General features: G+C 49.5%; 7 protein-coding genes across 7 annotated transcripts; 2 read left to right on the plus strand and 5 right to left on the minus strand.

The window, feature by feature from the left end:
- Nucleotides 1-794: 794 nt before the first annotated feature.
- On the minus strand, nt 795-3192 carry N7455_004832 (putative serine/threonine protein kinase (Nrc-2)). Its single transcript, XM_040956278.2, has 3 exons — nt 1985-3192; nt 1753-1926; nt 795-1682 (listed from the first exon to the last, which is right to left on the minus strand). Exons 1-3 carry the CDS (start codon nt 2838-2840, stop codon nt 823-825), a joined length of 1890 nt encoding a protein of 629 aa, XP_040813285.1. The 5' UTR covers nt 2841-3192; the 3' UTR covers nt 795-822.
- A 553-nt stretch (nt 3193-3745) lies between these two features.
- N7455_004833 (uncharacterized protein) lies at nt 3746-6172 on the minus strand (the record flags this gene model as incomplete). The annotated part of the gene is made up of 3 exons (XM_040956170.2): nt 3746-4193; nt 4284-4622; nt 4680-6172. 3 exons carry the CDS (start codon nt 6170-6172, stop codon nt 3746-3748), a joined length of 2280 nt encoding a protein of 759 aa, XP_040813384.2.
- An 858-nt stretch (nt 6173-7030) lies between these two features.
- Nucleotides 7031-8752, minus strand: N7455_004834 (uncharacterized protein; the record flags this gene model as incomplete). The annotated part of the gene is made up of 1 exon (XM_040956202.2): nt 7031-8752. One exon carries the CDS (start codon nt 8750-8752, stop codon nt 7031-7033), a length of 1722 nt encoding a protein of 573 aa, XP_040813350.2.
- A 1590-nt stretch (nt 8753-10342) lies between these two features.
- Nucleotides 10343-13177, plus strand: N7455_004835 (uncharacterized protein; the record flags this gene model as incomplete). The annotated part of the gene is made up of 4 exons (XM_040956307.2): nt 10343-10505; nt 10648-11135; nt 11199-11852; nt 11918-13177. The coding sequence occupies 4 exons, from the start codon at nt 10343-10345 to the stop codon at nt 13175-13177; spliced, it is 2565 nt and encodes an 854-aa protein (XP_040813383.2).
- A 495-nt stretch (nt 13178-13672) lies between these two features.
- N7455_004836 (putative TFIID and and SAGA complex TAF10 subunit) lies at nt 13673-14609 on the plus strand (the record flags this gene model as incomplete). Its single annotated transcript, XM_040961079.1, has 2 exons — nt 13673-13954; nt 14169-14609. 2 exons carry the CDS (start codon nt 13673-13675, stop codon nt 14607-14609), a joined length of 723 nt encoding a protein of 240 aa, XP_040808449.1.
- A 605-nt stretch (nt 14610-15214) lies between these two features.
- Nucleotides 15215-15804, minus strand: N7455_004837 (mitochondrial 37S ribosomal protein uS19m; the record flags this gene model as incomplete). Its single annotated transcript, XM_040961109.1, has 4 exons — nt 15215-15257; nt 15359-15541; nt 15670-15685; nt 15762-15804. 4 exons carry the CDS (start codon nt 15802-15804, stop codon nt 15215-15217), a joined length of 285 nt encoding a protein of 94 aa, XP_040808459.1.
- Nucleotides 15805-16072: 268 nt separating this feature from the next.
- Nucleotides 16073-17490, minus strand: N7455_004838 (inositol polyphosphate multikinase; the record flags this gene model as incomplete). Its single annotated transcript, XM_040961062.2, has 2 exons — nt 16073-17264; nt 17408-17490. The coding sequence occupies 2 exons, from the start codon at nt 17488-17490 to the stop codon at nt 16073-16075; spliced, it is 1275 nt and encodes a 424-aa protein (XP_040808484.2).
- Between the last annotated feature and the right edge of the window lie 180 nt (nt 17491-17670).

Genomic DNA, 17670 nt, shown 5'->3' on the forward strand with positions numbered 1-17670 from the left:
CGTTCTATCTAACTATCAATAATTTACATGTAGCTTTAGTCTTTAGGTATGCCTTTTTGATTAACTGTTTCTGCTTTGTAACACTCCTATTTCCATACATTATGGCTGTTTACAGGGTGCGAAATGTTACTTTGTAGGCGCATTTCTTAAGATGGGACAACTAGGCAACACGGAGAGACCATCAAATAGATTGAGACAAAAGCCAAATGCTGAAATTAATTGCATCAAGTTTCGTACAAATGGCTTCACGGCAAGGGTAATCTTGAAAACGTAAATTTGAGATTGAAAACAGCACGCAGTAATCAGTTGATCCATACAGGTGTCACGTGGAAGACGTAACCCGAAAAAGTGAATCCATAACGCCGTCCGCTGCAAAGTAGGGTGAAAGAACAAGTGTATAGCACAGTTTTCAGGAAGACGCGCAAAGAAAAGAAAAACCAACAGCTCAGAAGTCGTGACACAAACCATGTGGCAATCCGAACAGTTCGGTGTCGATACTATGTTGTGCCTGGATTGGAGGCGCAACTGAGAGTGATCCAAGGCTTTAGGATATGAAGAATATGCAATATGCAAAGCAATCGACGAGCAATAAGGCATAATAACGATGGGACGAAAAGAAAAAAAAAAAACTCGAATAGATCCACCAAGAAAAAAGTCCCGAAACACTCCATACACCCAGCGAGGATTGCAATGGGAAAAGAATAGCATCTAAATACAGTCGTTAATGCATCATGGTCGTCAGCGAGCCGACGCACATACGGCTGTTTTCCTCGTGTATCGGATAAGAGAAACAAGTGACGAAAAAAAAAAAGAACCCAGGCTTTACATATCACCTTCGTGGTGGAGGGTGACACTGTTGAACTCCTCAAAGGGATCGTTGAGTTCGCCGTTCGGAGTCGCGAGGCCCGAGTCCATTGGAACACCCTTCATCTTAGTAGAATCGGTGCCGCCAATATCTACGCTAGCGCTCTCCTTGACATTGCGGAAGTTCACCGTATCGGTGCCGACACGACCCTGGTGGGGGATCATAGGTGGCTTCATGTGACGAATGAGTGCCCATTGGGTCTGTCGGAAGAAGGGGTGAGTCTTGACGTCAGAGGCACCAGCGCGGGCTCCTAGGCGCTTAGTTTCATCCTTGATCAGCAGTTTGCGGATCAGGGACTTGCACAGGTTTGATGTCTGCTGCACACCCGAGTGCTCTGGGAAGTTCACCTCGTCCCGCAGAATGCTGGCGAACGTCGCGTTTCGGTTCTTGCCTTTGAATGGAGTAGTGCCGTAAAGCATCTCGTAAATCAAAATGCCCAGGGTCCACCAGTCAACAGCGCTGGTGTGACCGCAACCCTTGATCACCTCAGGTGCAATATACTCCTCCGTGCCCACAAAAGAATTTGTTCGGAAATCGGCAATACATGACTTGGTATCAATCGTAGGCAAACCTGTGGTGGAGTTGCCGCCACTGCGTGCAGGAATCATGGTTGGGGCACCCCCGGGTCCGGATTGCTTCGACAAATCGAAATCAGAAAGCATGATATGACCTGACTGGTGAAGAAGAATATTTTCTGGTTTCAAGTCACGGTAGATGAAACCCATGAGATGGAGATACTCCAGCGCAGCAATAACCTCTGCGGCGTAAAAGCGAGCTGCATCCTCGGAGATACTCTTGCCGGGGCGGGTTTGCAGGGCTAGAGATGCACAAGTCAGCAATAAATTCTAGAAGATGATGTCGAAGATAGGACGGAAAGGTAAACACACTCCTAAAGAACTCGCCACCACTGCAGTACTCCATGCAGAGGTACAGATAATCCTCTGATTGGAAGGAGTGATATAGGGTGACAATGAACGGGTGGTTGCTCGTAGCTAGAATCTCTTGTTCGGCCAAAGCTCGTTTAATCTTGTTTCGTTTGATCATCTCCTTCTTGCTCAAAACTAGTCGCAAAGTCAGTACATGGCATCGAACAGTCACCGGTATATAAGTAAAACGTACCTTTCATGGCATACAGGCGGCTCGATTTCTTCTCGCGCACCAGATAAACTTTGCCAACATCACCCTTGCCGATCAGCTTGATCTTATCGAAGCTGGCGGGGCCAACCTCCACATTTCGAACTTTGATGGAATTTGAACTATAGGTGCGGCGGAAAGAAGCGTTACTGCCGAAATCTGAGCTGAGTGAAGAGGGTATCGCCAGATTCGACTCGTCGTTGCTTAGATCTGCGAGGCCCATTGATCCGCCCGACTGTTCCACCAGGGGCTCCTTGCCCAGTTCCGCTGTCTGAGGACGGTCACCCTGACCACTTGCAAATAGGCCTTGGGCATTCGGAGCAGAAGCCACACGTCGTAACTTGCGCGCTAATTCCTCTTTGTTCGCAGTGGTCGCCTGTTCTACCGCCGAGACCCCCGTGACTTGCAGCTCAGGGGTGTCGGGAGGAGAGGATGGCACTGACCCATCATTGCGGTGTCGCAATGCTGGCTGGCCCTGATGGGCAAAGTATGGGTTGGCGGATGCGGTAGGCGACATCGCATCGTCGAGCGGGTTGCCTTCACTGGCAACGGTTGTCGATCGATTGCGGCCTATGCCTGGCAGGAATCGAGACTGCCGGAAAGCAGACTTCTCGTTCTTGGCCGCCCCATGGCTATCCCGTTCGCGTTCGGTACTCCCTGAGGCATTGGGTTGCGGAGAGTGGCTGCTTGAACTGTTGATACGGAAAAAGTTCTTGATCCTCGTAGGCAAGTGGCTAGACTCGTTGGAGTGTTTTCGTGAGGGAAGGGAGAGAGCGGGGAAATTCCCGCGCTTTTCATTATTTGTCACCGCAGACGGACTAGAGGCGAAGAGCTGCGTCATATTGGGTGGGTCGCCGAAATCAAAATCGAGACCGAGATGGCAGCCACCTAAGACCTAAAAGATGATTTGAAGGGTGCAAAAGCAAGGTGTGATGAAAGAGCGGTAATCTTCAAAATGCCAAGTACCGGCTGGGGATATAATCGCGCGGGGGGGCAATTGTTAGTAAGAGGCGGTACAACGGGGGTTGTCCACCCAAAGAACTGAAACGACAAAAGCCACGGAAACTAGGCTCATGGATAACACGACATGTCAGAACAAGTAAAGAATGAAGATCAAGAATTGAGAAACCAGTGGGAAAAAGAGGGAGGCAAGGAGGAATTGGAGTGGAGAAGGACCCGTGGACGCGGAGGCCAACGCTTAGTCATCTAAAATCTGGGCAGGGCAATCCACCCTGGGCACCTGCAGGGCAGTGGACAAATGTCCATCTACGTCAGAGGTACTGAGTAGAGTAGAACAGAGGGGGGAAAAAGCCATAAAAGTGCTTAGAAATACCAATTAGAAAATAAGTCAACTGAATATGACTCTATATTCGTCCCAAGAATTTTATGCATAACTTAAGGAAATACGGAATTAAGGAATTAAGGCACTAGGTGGCGACATTCTGAATATAAATAACTACAAAGTACCAAGTACATCTCTCTACAATATACAGCACGTGATAATCATACACTTCATTCCATTGGAAGAATATCAATACATAATAATATCGTACAGATTCTTGTTTCAATCCCTTCAACATCGTTTCCTTCCTTGAATCGAACTGGGTCCATGTTTTCCATACTTTTTTTTTGGTGCTTTTCTCTTTCTGTTCTCATTTGAAATATGAAACACTTCGGGAACTCCGGGGACACATACATAGGGCCGGGGCTCAAACCCCCAATGACCAACGCCATGGTTGCATAGTATCAAAGGCGAGCATACACATTGATTCTGCTGGTATTCACAATAGCGGGTGCAGTATGTCGGACACTGGCATCAATCAACTGCGTCGAATACACAGGCAAGTAATTGGTGTTTTGCTGACTGTCTGGCGCGTCGAACCCCAGGACAGTTGTTGCAGGTACTTCGCCTCTCAAGTCGTCTCTCAATCTCGATGAATTTCTGAGTGAGCGACGAGCGTTTCGGACATTTTCACGTGTGTCATGTCTTTGGCGGGCATTCAGACTTGATGTGATCATACGAGACCCAAAGCTGCTGAGGCCACCCACAGGTCCATAATGCTTACGGCGGGCACTCGACCTCGAGACCGCCCTGCTCGGGCTATTCCGGGACAATGGGCCATACCTGCCGTATGGGCTATTCCGAGACAACAAAGGTGTATCTGATATGTCGTCTGGGTAATCCGCTCCGAAGCTATTCATTGTCAGTCTGAAGCTCCCACTGCGGCTACCATACGTCAAAACTGGGCCCTCACATAAGCAAGTGAGTTTGGATGGGACTTACCTGTGGTGCGTGGCATCCTTTGATTGTTCGGCTGAGGGGCGTCCTCTCCTTTCACCGGATCCTTCCACTTCCCGATCACCATCCACGTCTACGACAAACACATCGAAAAAGTCTGGTGGAATGAGAGACGCCTGGTAATCCGCCACCTCAGTACTTCCGTGCTGCCGATCAAAGGAAAGCTCTGAGAGCATCTCTTCCTTTGGTCCAGGTCCGGGGTTAGAATCTCTCATCGTCTGCTGCTCGTCGTCTGAACTGCTCGAAACTGATGCGACGCGGCATTCATTCTGAAGATAACCAACCCCATTCTGGGTTGCACCGTGATTCATTTCATGCTCAGTGCTGTGGCGCTATGAGTTAGTATGTTTTCCAAATGCTAGCCTGGGGCAAAGAACTTACACACTAAACGCGAGGTTTGGTGTATTCCCATCATTTCCAGCCGTGCCAGTTAGTTCGATGGCGTGCTCGTGGTCGGGTTCAGTAATAGAATGAAATGCCGATCTCAAATTGGCGATTTTTCGGCCGAAGTTCCGAGGCAATGTTCTGCTGATACGACTTCCGTTTCTCGGACGACGTTCTGTCCAGGTCTCCTGGGCGATCCATGATATGGTTCCATTGTTTTCCGCATCAGAACCTATTCCAAGAGGAAAGAGACCGTCCAATCGGCTATTGGCGTCCAAAAGCGGGTCATTGCTTCCCGTAGGCACATTGCCGATTGTCTCATTCCCGTGAAACAACTCTGATCTTCTGTCAACCTGAGTGTGATCAAAGAGTGAGTTTCTTCTGTTTCTGTTGCAATTCCCATTTACATCATCACGAATCAACAACTCTGAGCTTCCATCAACTGGCACGTTATCACAGTTTGAGTACTTCCCGTTCGTGCGGCCTGTATCATTGCGGTTGGTGTTTGTTGTTGTTAATGGTTGTCTCTGAAATTGGATGGGATGACCAGTGTCGGGGTCAATAATCTCAATTCCACGATTGGTGCTAGCACGCTCAACCTCATTGGTACCATCAGTCGACAGATTAGCATATGAGCCACGATCGATCGTTCTTCCGGGTTGCATGCGCATGTGGGTGGGATTCTGATGGGCTGATTGGATGACAATACCTCCTGGATCATTGGGATTGTTCATGCCAGCTGCCCCTTCACGCCTAATGAACTCCTCATATTGATCAAGAGCGTTGAGTACTCTTGCCCGTTCGTTGATGTTGTAAACACGCAAATCATAACAAACATCACCAGGTGAAATATGTGGATCCAACGCGATAACTTCGTTGACCTCCTCCAGATATCTTTCGTGATTCCGGAGTTTGTTATTCAGTCGTGTCTTTGCCTCAGTCATGGGGTCAGGGCCGCACATCCACGCCAGTCTTACATATCGAACATAATAGTCGTCACCCGGGCAAAAGTCAAACGGGGACATGAACGACACAATCTGCGCAATCGCAGCATCTTCATAGTTAATCTGAGTCTCGATAAAAATCCATCGTTCCCGGCGCTCCTCAGCCTGACGGGTGAGCTCGTGGCGCTGCACTGCATTTGGGGTGTGCTGAATGAACCCTGTATCGACTTCGTCTATGGGTTGGTGCTCAATCCATTCATCATATGGAACGTCTGATCCCATTGTTTGGGAAACAGTTGAATCCCGTGTATCGACAGGAGCTGCGAACTGGGGTGCGCTTGCCGGCAGAGGCCATCCCAACTGCTCACGCAAGTTATTATCGGACTCTGTTGAAGAACGAATGATGAAGTTCTGTTGTGTTGGTCTGTTGCGGTCACTAGTCACAAGTTGACCACCAACGAAGACATGTGGAACAATGGATTCGTCATTCATTACAGCCATTTGTGCAGGCGATGAGCCACCACGACGGGGTGGCCTTGGATCCATTGGAACGATTTTGCCCCCAGCTGTGACTCGCTGGTGTTTCGGGGAGGTGTGCTTCCTCAGAAATTGAGCAAAACCTGCGTCATTCGTGGAGAACACAGGGTCGAAGGGCTTTTTGCGGGTATGAGTCGGGCGATTCTTAGAGGCTTTCGATATTGCAACTGGATTTTTGTTCGGTCGCGATGACCTGACTGACTCTCTAGTCGGTCGATTTCTCGGGTTTTCTGAAAGGATAGGCTTCTTGTGTCGATCAGGACGCACTCGTCTGCCTATGTCAATGGTCAACAAGATTCTTTTCATTGGGTTATACAGAGTCGATGGCCCTGAGAACCATGACAGCTCTACTTGATGTACTGGAACCCAGTTCACACCAGCAACCCAATCGGATATTTGTATCTTTGGGAAAGATCATTGATCAAGAGCATCGTCACAAAGGGAAACTCACAGTGCCTTGCTTCACTGGTCCACTTGCACTGCACACCTGTGTCGTGGCACAATGCCAACAAGGTCGGTAGGTTGTATCTCATTCCGTTTATTGACATGGAAACTTTACCTGTTGGGAACAAAGGAAAAGAAGAAATTCGATGAAAAATAACAAACCAGGATGATCGGGTGGAAGGTACAGTGTCAATGGAGAAGGAACGAGGGCTCGAGGCCATTCAGAGATTGGGGTCACGAGGTCTATATTCGACGCGTCTGTTGCACTTCAGCACGCTTCTATGTTGATCATAGTAGCCCTATTCAGGAAGGAAGCTCGAGAAGGCGGAATTAGAATACAAGTTTGAATAACGAGGGAGAGGTTGGTTCAAAATTACGGGCACGACAGACATAATACAATTCTCGGCGACGACATAATACGATCTATACACTCTCCCGGATTTTCACAGGTTGAAGACTGTGTATACCCCAATCCTCTTCATGATCGTCAAAAGGCGACCTCACTTTCATGCCATCTGGCTGGATATTCTCAATCTCTTTTTTTCCCTGTCCCATTTCCCAGCTTCCAGTGCGTTCATGGCTCTTTCCAGCAACTCCAACTCCCGCAGTGATACCACTGGATGGCTGCGTATCGTCGGTCTTGGAGTTTCTCCATATTGGATCACTGAACGACACATCGGTATCACTGGCAAGTTTACCAGGGCCCTTGAACCCTCCCAAGCTTCCTTTCTTGGGATTTTTGCCCCTGCGAGCACGACACATGAGGAACACAATAACTGCTGTGATTCCAATGACAGCGAGCGTTATGACAGCACCGATGACTCCGGCTACAGCGGGAGCCATGCCTTTGTTTTTCTTCGCCTGAGACGCACCCTGGTCCAACACTCCATTGCAGAACACAGTTTCGGCGTTACAGCGGAGGCACCATTCCTGGGTTGAGGCCACAGCAAATGTCTCCAGCGAGGACTGGAACTCCGTATATGAGACTGAGGCACGACTGGGACTGTGTCCAAAGAGGGAGTACGCTTGGAAGTCGGTGGTATTGTCGGTTCCGTTGTGAAGAAAGAATCTCACATACAAATTGTCGATTCCAGGATAGGATGGATACAAGTTGCTGCTATCCTCGAAGCTGTATAGCTCAAAAACGAACGAGCCACCTCGTACCAGGCGGGAGAAGAAGTTTGGTTGATGCTGGTTTGCGAGTCCCACCAGAGATGACAGGGCAACAGCTGGCTCATCACCACCGAACAACAAGGTTATCTTCTGTCGGGTACCACTTTCCTGGATGTTCAGGTCGAAGGCTTCTAGAATGCTCGATGCCAATGTCTGCCCTGCAATCGGACTGACTACTCGGATCGTAGACCCGCTGGAAGATGATTGTTGGCTGTTTGTGCTCCACACATACTGGTCCGCTAGCGAGCGGGCACGAAGGATGTCGGCGTGATTCAGACTCTCCAACAAGGTGTCATTATGCACAACTTCATAGTCCAAATATTCCGAGATTGAAACGGCATTCGTGTAAGTTGCGGATGATTCATCGTAGACTCCAGACAATGCCATTTTCCACAGTTTTCTATAAAAGGCTTCTGTGTCTCGCGTAATATCTTGAACTTCGTCGCTACCACGGTATGCGCCCTCGGCGGCATCATACATCGGACAAATTGCGTGACCTTCAATCAAAATAGACTGGGGGTCTGCCTCGCCGACGGTGACAATCCGAGGATATTGGTACCCGTTCAATGGCGCCTGTGCAAACGATCCGTTCGCATCCTGGGTGCCTGGTACGTTCATTGAGCCGAGTGGTGGGTATAGACCTTGCATGAACGCTTGGGCGGAGCCAACAATGTTCTGGTCCGTTGTTGAGAGTACATCCACATCGTTTGAGTCCAAAATGATTGGAGATATATTCTGGATTCCAGTATCAGAGCCTCCAGATACATAACGAGAACGGAAATCCGATGCTGCCGCGGCGAGTTCGTTGGCTCCATAGTCGGTCAAGGTCCGAGAGCTGGTGAGCGCATCAGGCTTGCTGTCTCCGTGAACAGTAAATGCGAAGATTCCCCAAACTTTCTCAGTGGACTGGGAGTCTTGGGCTGAAACCGCCAAACCCTGCAGGGCCAGGAGAGGGATGAATAGTCCGTACATTAAGATGGTCTTCCAAGCATTGAAGGATAGCAAGGCTTCACTGAGTTGATACTTTCTCTACAAACTACGGGGGGCAACGTCTTTGTAGTAAAGAAACTCGAACCTCCATGGTCCAGGCCTCGAATGGTATGGTAGTGTTCGGGCTGGCAGGATATACCAGGGAACCAGAGGATGAGATATCCGCTTTCGGGGACCGGTCTTACTGGAAGTAGACATGCCGGCTTTCTATTCGTGAATATCAAAACTGATGGCACTTTAAGCTTTCGGGTGCTTCGGATGGTGTGGAGAACAGCTGAATCTTGACGACATTAAGCATACATGGAAATTAGTTTCCAATTTGTACAATAAAAAGAAAACCATGCATGTAGTGGCCTGAAAAGAGATTTGAAAAGCCCCTTGGGAGCTAACAATACCCAGTAGATGTTAGTGAGGCTCAATTTCACAAGTCAACCAGGATATATATTACTCGGTACGGTAACTTCATTCGATTTATAGGTCCAGAAAGTATCATGACCAAATCTTCCAGGGTTATATTCTTGTATCGATATCCACCACAGCTTAATTGGATTCATAGGATTGGTAGTCTCAAGGTTGCACGCAATTTATACCCAAATGAATTATAATTGATGACGCGCACAAATTATCCCGGATGAGAGTCGACGGGACTTTTATATACACCACCCTACATAGATGCCTAAGTGATACTGTAGTAATTGAAGACAATAACACAGAGAATGATATAATGCCGTCTACATAACAACATTTCATCAAATTATCAGTAGCGTACATATAAGCATCACCGTGAACAAATCGCCAAAGGCATACTTAATACGCTAGTCTTAAAACGGCACTAGCCTCCTGCCTGGGTGAGGTACCCGACCTACTTTGTACAATTTACATACATACGTAAGGTACCATAGGTTCTCTGAATTGAGACAGAAGGAAAATGTGATGATATCTACCTACGTAGGTAGTATTTTCTTATTTTCTCCACACGAGCCAATCCAAGCCAAGACCGAAATCTGACGCACTCCTATATATTTCTCCCGAAGGCGGACTTGTCTTCGTGTCCCACCGCCTTCTCATTCTTGGCAGAACACCAGAAAATGAGGTCCCTGAACCTCCAGGGTCACGGGTGCTATCGTAGATCTGATAATTGATAAGAACATCAGATTATTTCCCCGGATTCAACGGTCGATCTGGATTATTTAATAAGAGACCGGTTTCATGCCAAGCGCATAATTTGTAAAACAAGATGACAAGTAGCTAAGCTATTCTACATGAGTTAATGATGGTACCTTTCTAGTGGGTGGTGTGAGATACTCAGAACACGACGGAAGTACTTTATGTATGGTGAACACACGAAAAAGATACTTGTGTATTGACGACGAAAGAAAACGCACTTTTATCAAGTCAAGAACGCACCTTCCTCCAATTTTGTCGTCTCTCCTCTCCATCTACCTTCCTTCCCTTGACCTCCACGCACATTTTCCTTAATGTGTACGCTTCCACCCATCACCTCTGAAATTCCACCGCCCGGCAGAAAAATCATCTTTTCGCTCCTCCATCCTTCTTCCGCAAGCCCTACAAATGCGCCCTACCCCTAAGCCCTCATTTCTGCTCTCGGAAGTTGATACCCCGACCCTAGGCAGGCGCTTCGTCCAAATGGTCGAGACTCGAGGCGCGCGGCCATCATTCGATGGCCAGGAAGCATCTGACTTTCCTCCCTTCCCTTCTGATGGAGGTGACATTGGTAAGTGTTCTCTTCAAACGCCCATCCGATCGTCCCGTTCACCAGCCATCGACCACCCCCCACCCATACCTATTACCCTCACCGCCAATGAAGCTCAATGTAACCTTGGAATCAATACTCACCATTTAAATTCGTATCATAGACCAAAAAGTGCCTCATTCCCTCGATGATGAGGAACATGGCTCACCTCCGGCTGCCAAAAAGCGCCGTACGGGCGATGGCCCCGACGGCGATATTTCTCTGCCCGACGAAGTTATCTTGATGGCCGATCAGCATGGCCCTGGTCACAAAATCGAAGAAGAATTGGCATCGGCTCTCGGCGAAGGCGTTATTGACACCGTTGAGCAAACCGATCATAATGTAAACCAGACTCTTCAGCATGGCGCTCACGACACCCATGTCACCTCTACCGGGGTCACGACTACCCAGGACGGTAACCCTGATCTTAATCCCGACGTGGCCACAATCATTTCCGAGATCATGGATCACACAGAGCGCCAGGAGCAAACCGTCGCAATGGGACCCCAAGAACTACCACCGTCGAATGATTTCCCGGGAGCCAGAGGTTTTGCTTTCCTCAAGGCCAATTCTCACCTCAAGATTCAGAGTCTTCCTATTCTGGACAATCTCGTGAGTTCAATTGATACTATTTGCGTGATTTCTGTCTCCTAACATTTGCCCATCACTTCCTAGTCTACGCAAATCTTATCGTTCCTTTCCAAGAACACCTACCAAGACCTCACTGCTATGGTATCCGAACCCGACTCCGAAAATGGCCAAGCATATGCCACCATGCGCTCCTTGTTTGATCACACAAAGCGAGTCTACACCGTCAAGCATTCTTTCCTTCAGCCTACGGACCTTGAAATCACAGACCCTTCTCAAATTGATGTTATTCGCAAAGCGAACCTTGCGTCCTTTGTCTCGAGCATCTTCGGATCTCAGGAAATTGGATTTGCGGACCTCAATGAGCATTTCCTAGATGTGTTTGTCCCTGAAGGTGGACGTCTACTTAAGGTTCAAGGTGCTTTGTACCTTGAACTTAAGACGCAGGCTTTCATCGCAGCCATGCATAACAAGTCTCTCACCCGTACGCAACTCCTCTACAATCTGTTCCCGGACGACATGGAACAGCGCTTGCTGGCGAGACGTCCTGGTACCCGGCAGCTGGCACCATCCGAGACAGATTTTGTGAACCGTCTCACCTCTCGCCGTGACATCCTTCTCAATGAGATCAATAACGAGGAAGCGTTGAATGCCCTGCCGGATAAGTATCATTGGGAAGATTTCCTCCGAGACCTTAGCTCCTACATTTCGAAGAACTTCGACGCTATCAATACCCAACAGGTTCGTTTGTTTCCTTTCTGTTTTTATGTTTTCTCAATTGTTGTGTTTGTGCTAATATAATTCAGGGGAAGAAAGCTGTCAAGGGTCGTCAGCCCTCGAGTTCAAATGGTGATGCTCACGAGTCACCCAACACCACCCACCAGGGTCAATTCTCACTCAACCAACAAGTTGAAGTCCCGGTGGACCGGAACATGCATGGCGACCTTGTTGCGCGTGCTGCCCGAGCTGCGCAGATTGCCCTACAGGGCCATGGCCTCCGGAGGTCTCAGCAGCAGTCGCAACAACAGCATCAACAGCAACAGCCCCAACAGACCCAGTCTCAGGCTAGTCCGTCGCCTCTACCGCAGCAACCCCAGCACCAACAGCAGCAACAGCCGCCACCACAACAACAGCAGCAACAGCAGCCGCAGCAGCAAAGCCAACCCGAGAACCAGTATCTTCATGGCTACACTGCCGCACAACAACCGCAGCCAGCTCACCAACAATATCATCATAGTCCCACTCCCCCTGGAGGTTATCAAACACAGCAGGCCTCCCCCTTGACTTTCCAGCAAAGCCCGTTGCAGGCCACTTTCCAGCAATACAACCCCAATGCAGCGCAGGCTATGCAGGCCCGGGCAAATGGCATGTCCTCCAACCATGGATACATGCCGGGGATTCCCCATTACTCTCAGTCACAGCCTACTCAGGTTCTCTACGAACGTGCCCGAATGGCCGCATCCGCGAAGTCTTCTCCGACTAGCCGCAAATCCGGTCTTCCCAGCCAACGTCGACCCTGGACCACCGAAGAGGAGAATGCCTTGATGGCTGGCTTGGACCGCGTTAAGGGTCCCCACTGGAGTCAGATTCTTGCTATGTTTGGACCTGGTGGCACGATCAGCGAAGCACTCAAAGATCGCAACCAGGTACAGCTGAAAGACAAGGCTCGCAACTTGAAGCTCTTCTTCTTGAAGAGTGGAATTGAGGTACCATACTACCTGAAGTTCGTCACCGGTGAATTGAAAACCCGCGCTCCCGCCCAGGCAGCCAAGCGGGAAGCCCGCGAAAGGCAGAAGAAGCAGGGTGAAGAAGACAAGGCTCACGTGGAAGGAATCAAGGGTATGATGGCGCTTGCTGGAGCTCATGGGGCTCCCGTGTCGGGCCATGATATGTCCGCCTCGCCTAGCCTTCCACCGGATGCCAATAGCCAATCCGTGTTTGATCAAACTGCGGAACAGAACCTCATGCAGACTCTGAGCCAGGAGGTACACGGAAGTCAGTACCCTCAGCAGCATGCTCAGCCAACTCCTGACCACATCGATCCTCATATGCAGTTGGGACAGTAGAGGAGTGTCATATCCAACCATTTATCTTGTTGATTTAGCTTTTTTGATCCGCAAGATTCGTCATGAGAACCTCGGATTTGCAATTTCGTTTTGGAGTCTAGGGCTGGATTGTGATATTTGTTCCTTCGGGAACCACATTTGTTTTACTATTGGGATTGCGACATTGCGCCTGGATTGGGGCGATTGCTTTTAATGCATTCCAAATGTATGAGTACATATTGATAGAGTCAAAATGAATGATAATGAAGAAAAGAACCTCCCTTTTCTATAGATCAGTATAGATGCGTACACAACTACGTATAAGAGTCGAGGTAGAAAAAAAGCCCCCAAGGTCCACTAGACCAGGTGGCCCGTGCACTACCCGTGTGACTTTGAATCTCCCTATAAACGAACGTATAACCGCCGTAGCCATTGATTGGCCTTGTATTCGGAAGTCTGCAGCCCAGTCTCAATTAAAGGATACTTGCAGGGGGTTTCTGCCGATATTTGCCCAACATGGCCGACTCTCAAACATCGCAACCTCCCCAACCCACACCACCTCAGAACGGATCACAAGAGCATCCCCCTCCGTCCGAATCTGAAGATAACATCAAAACCGAGCCTGATCTTGATGCTTCCATCGAAAAAGACGTCGAGATGAGCTCCGAAACCCAGACCGGAGCGAACGCGAACGCCAGCGCGCCTGGCCAAGATCCTATGGCCCCCGCGCCCGAACCCTCCAAGAAGGAAACAAGCTTGCGCGAGTTCCTCGGCAAAATGGACGACTATGCACCAATCGTAAGTCATCTCTGAAACAACACTGTAATCTCTCTGAGCTTCCCCTCATCGCCTGGTCACACGGTGGACCAAGGCGTCCCCGCCACCCATCGATCTACCCCAAGTATTTCGCCGAAGCACATGTGAAAGCAGAGAGCCCCACGACCCAAAACACACAAAGATCTATCAGACAACCAAGGAAAAAACATGAAAGAACTGACCCCTCGATCTCCAGATTCCCGATGCAGTCACAGCCCACTACCTCACCCTCGCCGGTCTCCCACCTCCAGGCACAGGGCCCGGCCAAACCCCACCTCACCTAGCGCGCCTTCTGGCACTTGCTGCCCAAAAGTTCGTCTCAGACATCGCTGCGGACTCGTACCAGTTTGCCCGCATCCGCGCCTCAAACAGCTCCTCCGCAAACAACCCCATTGGCAGTCTAGCAGCTGCGGCTGGTCTCGGCGCTCCTGCTGGCGCAGGCGGTGCCCCAGCTCCTGGCGGTGATAGTGGTAAGGGTAACAAAGCCGGCACTCATCTCGGTATCCAGCGGCCTGGATTCGGAGGTGGTGGTTCTGGTGGCTCTGGTCAGGGACGCACGGTTTTGACTATGGAGGACCTTGGAATGGCAGTTTCAGAATATGGAGTCAGCGTGAAGCGAGGCGAGTTCTACAGGTAGTGCGATGATGGAACCTGGTCTTCGGGGGGGTTTCTCGTTTGTGTCTGGTTTTTATTTGTACCTTTTCCTCATCATTTGTCTTTTTGCGATTTTTCGGGCTTAGGCGTTTGGGTGTGCAAATGGTCTTGAGTGACCTGGGATCATGACTGCATTGTTAGTCTGGGCTGGTGGCTGGGAGGATCCAATGGATGGCGTTTTCTCTTTTTTGAACTGTGAATTTTTGGTTACTAGTATCTATGTATGCAATGCTACAGGAACTAGTTATGGAATGATATGAAACATTTCCCATGGGTTGCTTGGAAATATGCATTATAATCTGCAAGAACACAGCATCCGGAACTAGGATTAGTGGTAACGGGGCATTGACATATTTGCCTTTGTATGTGTGTTCTACATTTGGGGATTGTATACAAGTCGCATTGCACTTTGCGATTGGCAGTTTGCATCTAGCAAAAAGAAAAATGTAGATTGAACTCCGACCCAAAAGCAGCTAATGTCACAAGGGATCCAACGATATATCTGTACATGGTATGGCAAAATAAAGAGGTGCAATGCAGCTCTCCTAGCGCAAAGAGGTATCTGCACCAGGCAATCATGCGAATCGTTTATTTGTTCTTAGACTGCTTGTATGTGAAGCGCTTGCGGGTCCTACAGGGTAAATAGAACGTTAGTAACTAATCATACTACCCCGAACCTGCTCATTATGCTCAGGTTGCATGCTGGACAGGCGTAGAAAGATGTATACATACGCAACATATTCTCCAAGCTTCCGTCCGACCATCTCCTCAGTCACCTGGATCTCAACGTATGTCTTGCCATTGTGCACAGCAAAGCGCAGACCGACAAAGTTTGGGAGGATGGTTGCTGCGCGTTTCGTGGTGCGAATGGGAGGAGTGTTGACCGGAGGGGGGAAGACGCGTGGGAGAGGGAGGCTGTTTGGGTCATCGAGTCAGTTTTTTTTTTTTCAAGTTTCAGTATGGGATATTCCCATTGTGAGAACCTCTAGGTTCGAAGGTAGGGGGGATTGGTTTCTATTCAGCATGGATTGGATGTCACGTACGGGACGATGTTTGGGCCTGTTGTAAGTGTTAGCGTGTGGTTTCTTGGGAATTTATGCCGGGATATAGATCTTATAGATCTGACAAGACTCACCTTTCCAGACCGACCGGCCGAAAAGGGCGCGTGTGGGGAACATTTTGGCTTGAGGGTTTCCGCAACTGCGATTCCGCGATGTTGAAGATCGATTCGAAGTCTCGGCGGGATTATGTCAGCAATTTTATATGCCAGGAACGGCCCCGGCACTCGAATACTAAATGAATGAACCTAATACATTGGTTAAGTGGTAAATGAAGATGTGATATAAATATGTAGCTAATTGAAACAAGATAAAATAAAAACCGCAAGGTAGTAGCGCACCCAACGGCCGCCAGCAACTGTGGGCACATGCGATTCTATACTCCATTTCACTCTGCCAGTTCCTCAAAGACCTTGACGAGACTGCGCACACCCTTGAGAAGATTATCATCAGGTCCCTGACCAGGGGTCCAACTGGCATGTGCAAAATCAATCAGGCGGAGGGCGTGGACTTTAGGAATGTCATCCTCCTCCTCATCGTCCTCGTCGGGCATTTGCATGGTTTCGGGATCAATGCTGATATTGATAGCCTGTTGAGGCATCCCATCACCAAGCTGGACATTGACCAACTCCAAGGCTTCTTCAGGAAGTTCAAATTCCTCGTCGTCTTCATCATCTTCTTCTTCTTCCTGAGAACGGGGTGCCGGGGCTTTCTGTTCCTCTTCAATTGCGAGTTCCATCGCTTCTAGATCTCCTTCGTAGACCACCAGAACACTCGCAGAGTACATCCGGCTTTCTTCGGATTCGATAACCCGCTGCAAGTCTTTCAATTCTGTCGCCAAGCGCTGGGCAACCATTTTTGATCGGTCTATCTTGCCCACCTTTGCGCCGGCAAGGAAAGTTTCAAAGCCTTGCTTGACATTATCCGCATTGAAAGAGCGGCCATACCACTTGTCATACCGCCGATAGCCATCCTTCTCGATGACTTCGCCCCTTTCACCCTCTGCGCCTTCGTATTTTGTAGCATATGGATTTGTCCGATCGCCCTCATCAGTCTCCCCATGGTGGCCAGTCCAGACTTTCATGCCCGCGATGCGATATCCAAGGCTAGAGCTGGTAGTTTCCTCAGAGACAGCATCAAGCTTCTTCCGCTTCTCGAGCGGCGCATCGTCAGCCCATAAACGCGCGCCGAGCTTAACGTCTAGCACGTTGGGCCGACGGAACCCACAGGCAATGTTCTCCAGGACGATCGACAGGCCAGTATCAATTTTCTTGCCCCCGGAGGGCACCCAGGCTTCTTCCTCCTTAGCGGGGACAGCACCGTCTTCGTGCGCGACCGATGGCGGTTGGGAGGAACCGGCGGCTACGACGCCGGAGTCGGGGAGGGGAAGGACGCCAGATTCTCGGGCGGCAGCAATCGCCAGCGGTTGCTGCTGCTCGGAGGATGAGAGGGATCCGACGTAGAGGGGCATGAACTCCTGGAATGCCGGGTGGAGCGCGCTGGATTCGTAGAATTCTACCTCCTGCCGCGTGCATGGTTTCGCGATCAAGGCGCCAGAAGGCGTACAGCGAACACCATCGCTGGATAACAATATCTTGTTAGCATCCTCGTATATCTAATATCGCACTCAAGCCTGCCAGGCTTGGCTTTCTTTCCCGCACCTGGTTGAGCTAATCCGCGCGGGACGTCGGGTCAGGAACAGAGCAGGAATTAAAAAACTTACTGTCCGGCAGCAGCATGGTCAAAGGGGATCAGCTCTTCGCTACCTAGTTGTGGTGTCTTTCGACTTTCTGGTTTCGAAGTCATTTTGATATAGTCAAGATATAGTCACTTTATGACTTGAGGGGGGTGTGTATTCCGAACCCAAACAACGGGAGTAGCTCTGAGGTGTGGAGACCCCCACCGGTAGCTTTGAACTTGGCAAACAGAATGCAAATGAGGTGAATTATTCAAATATGTGCCATCTGAATCAGAACTGATGTCCAT

This window comes from Penicillium solitum (assembly GCF_028829755.1).
Source record: "Penicillium solitum strain IBT 25940 chromosome Unknown utg000003l_segment0_segment0, whole genome shotgun sequence".
NCBI classification, from domain to species: domain Eukaryota; kingdom Fungi; phylum Ascomycota; class Eurotiomycetes; order Eurotiales; family Aspergillaceae; genus Penicillium; species Penicillium solitum.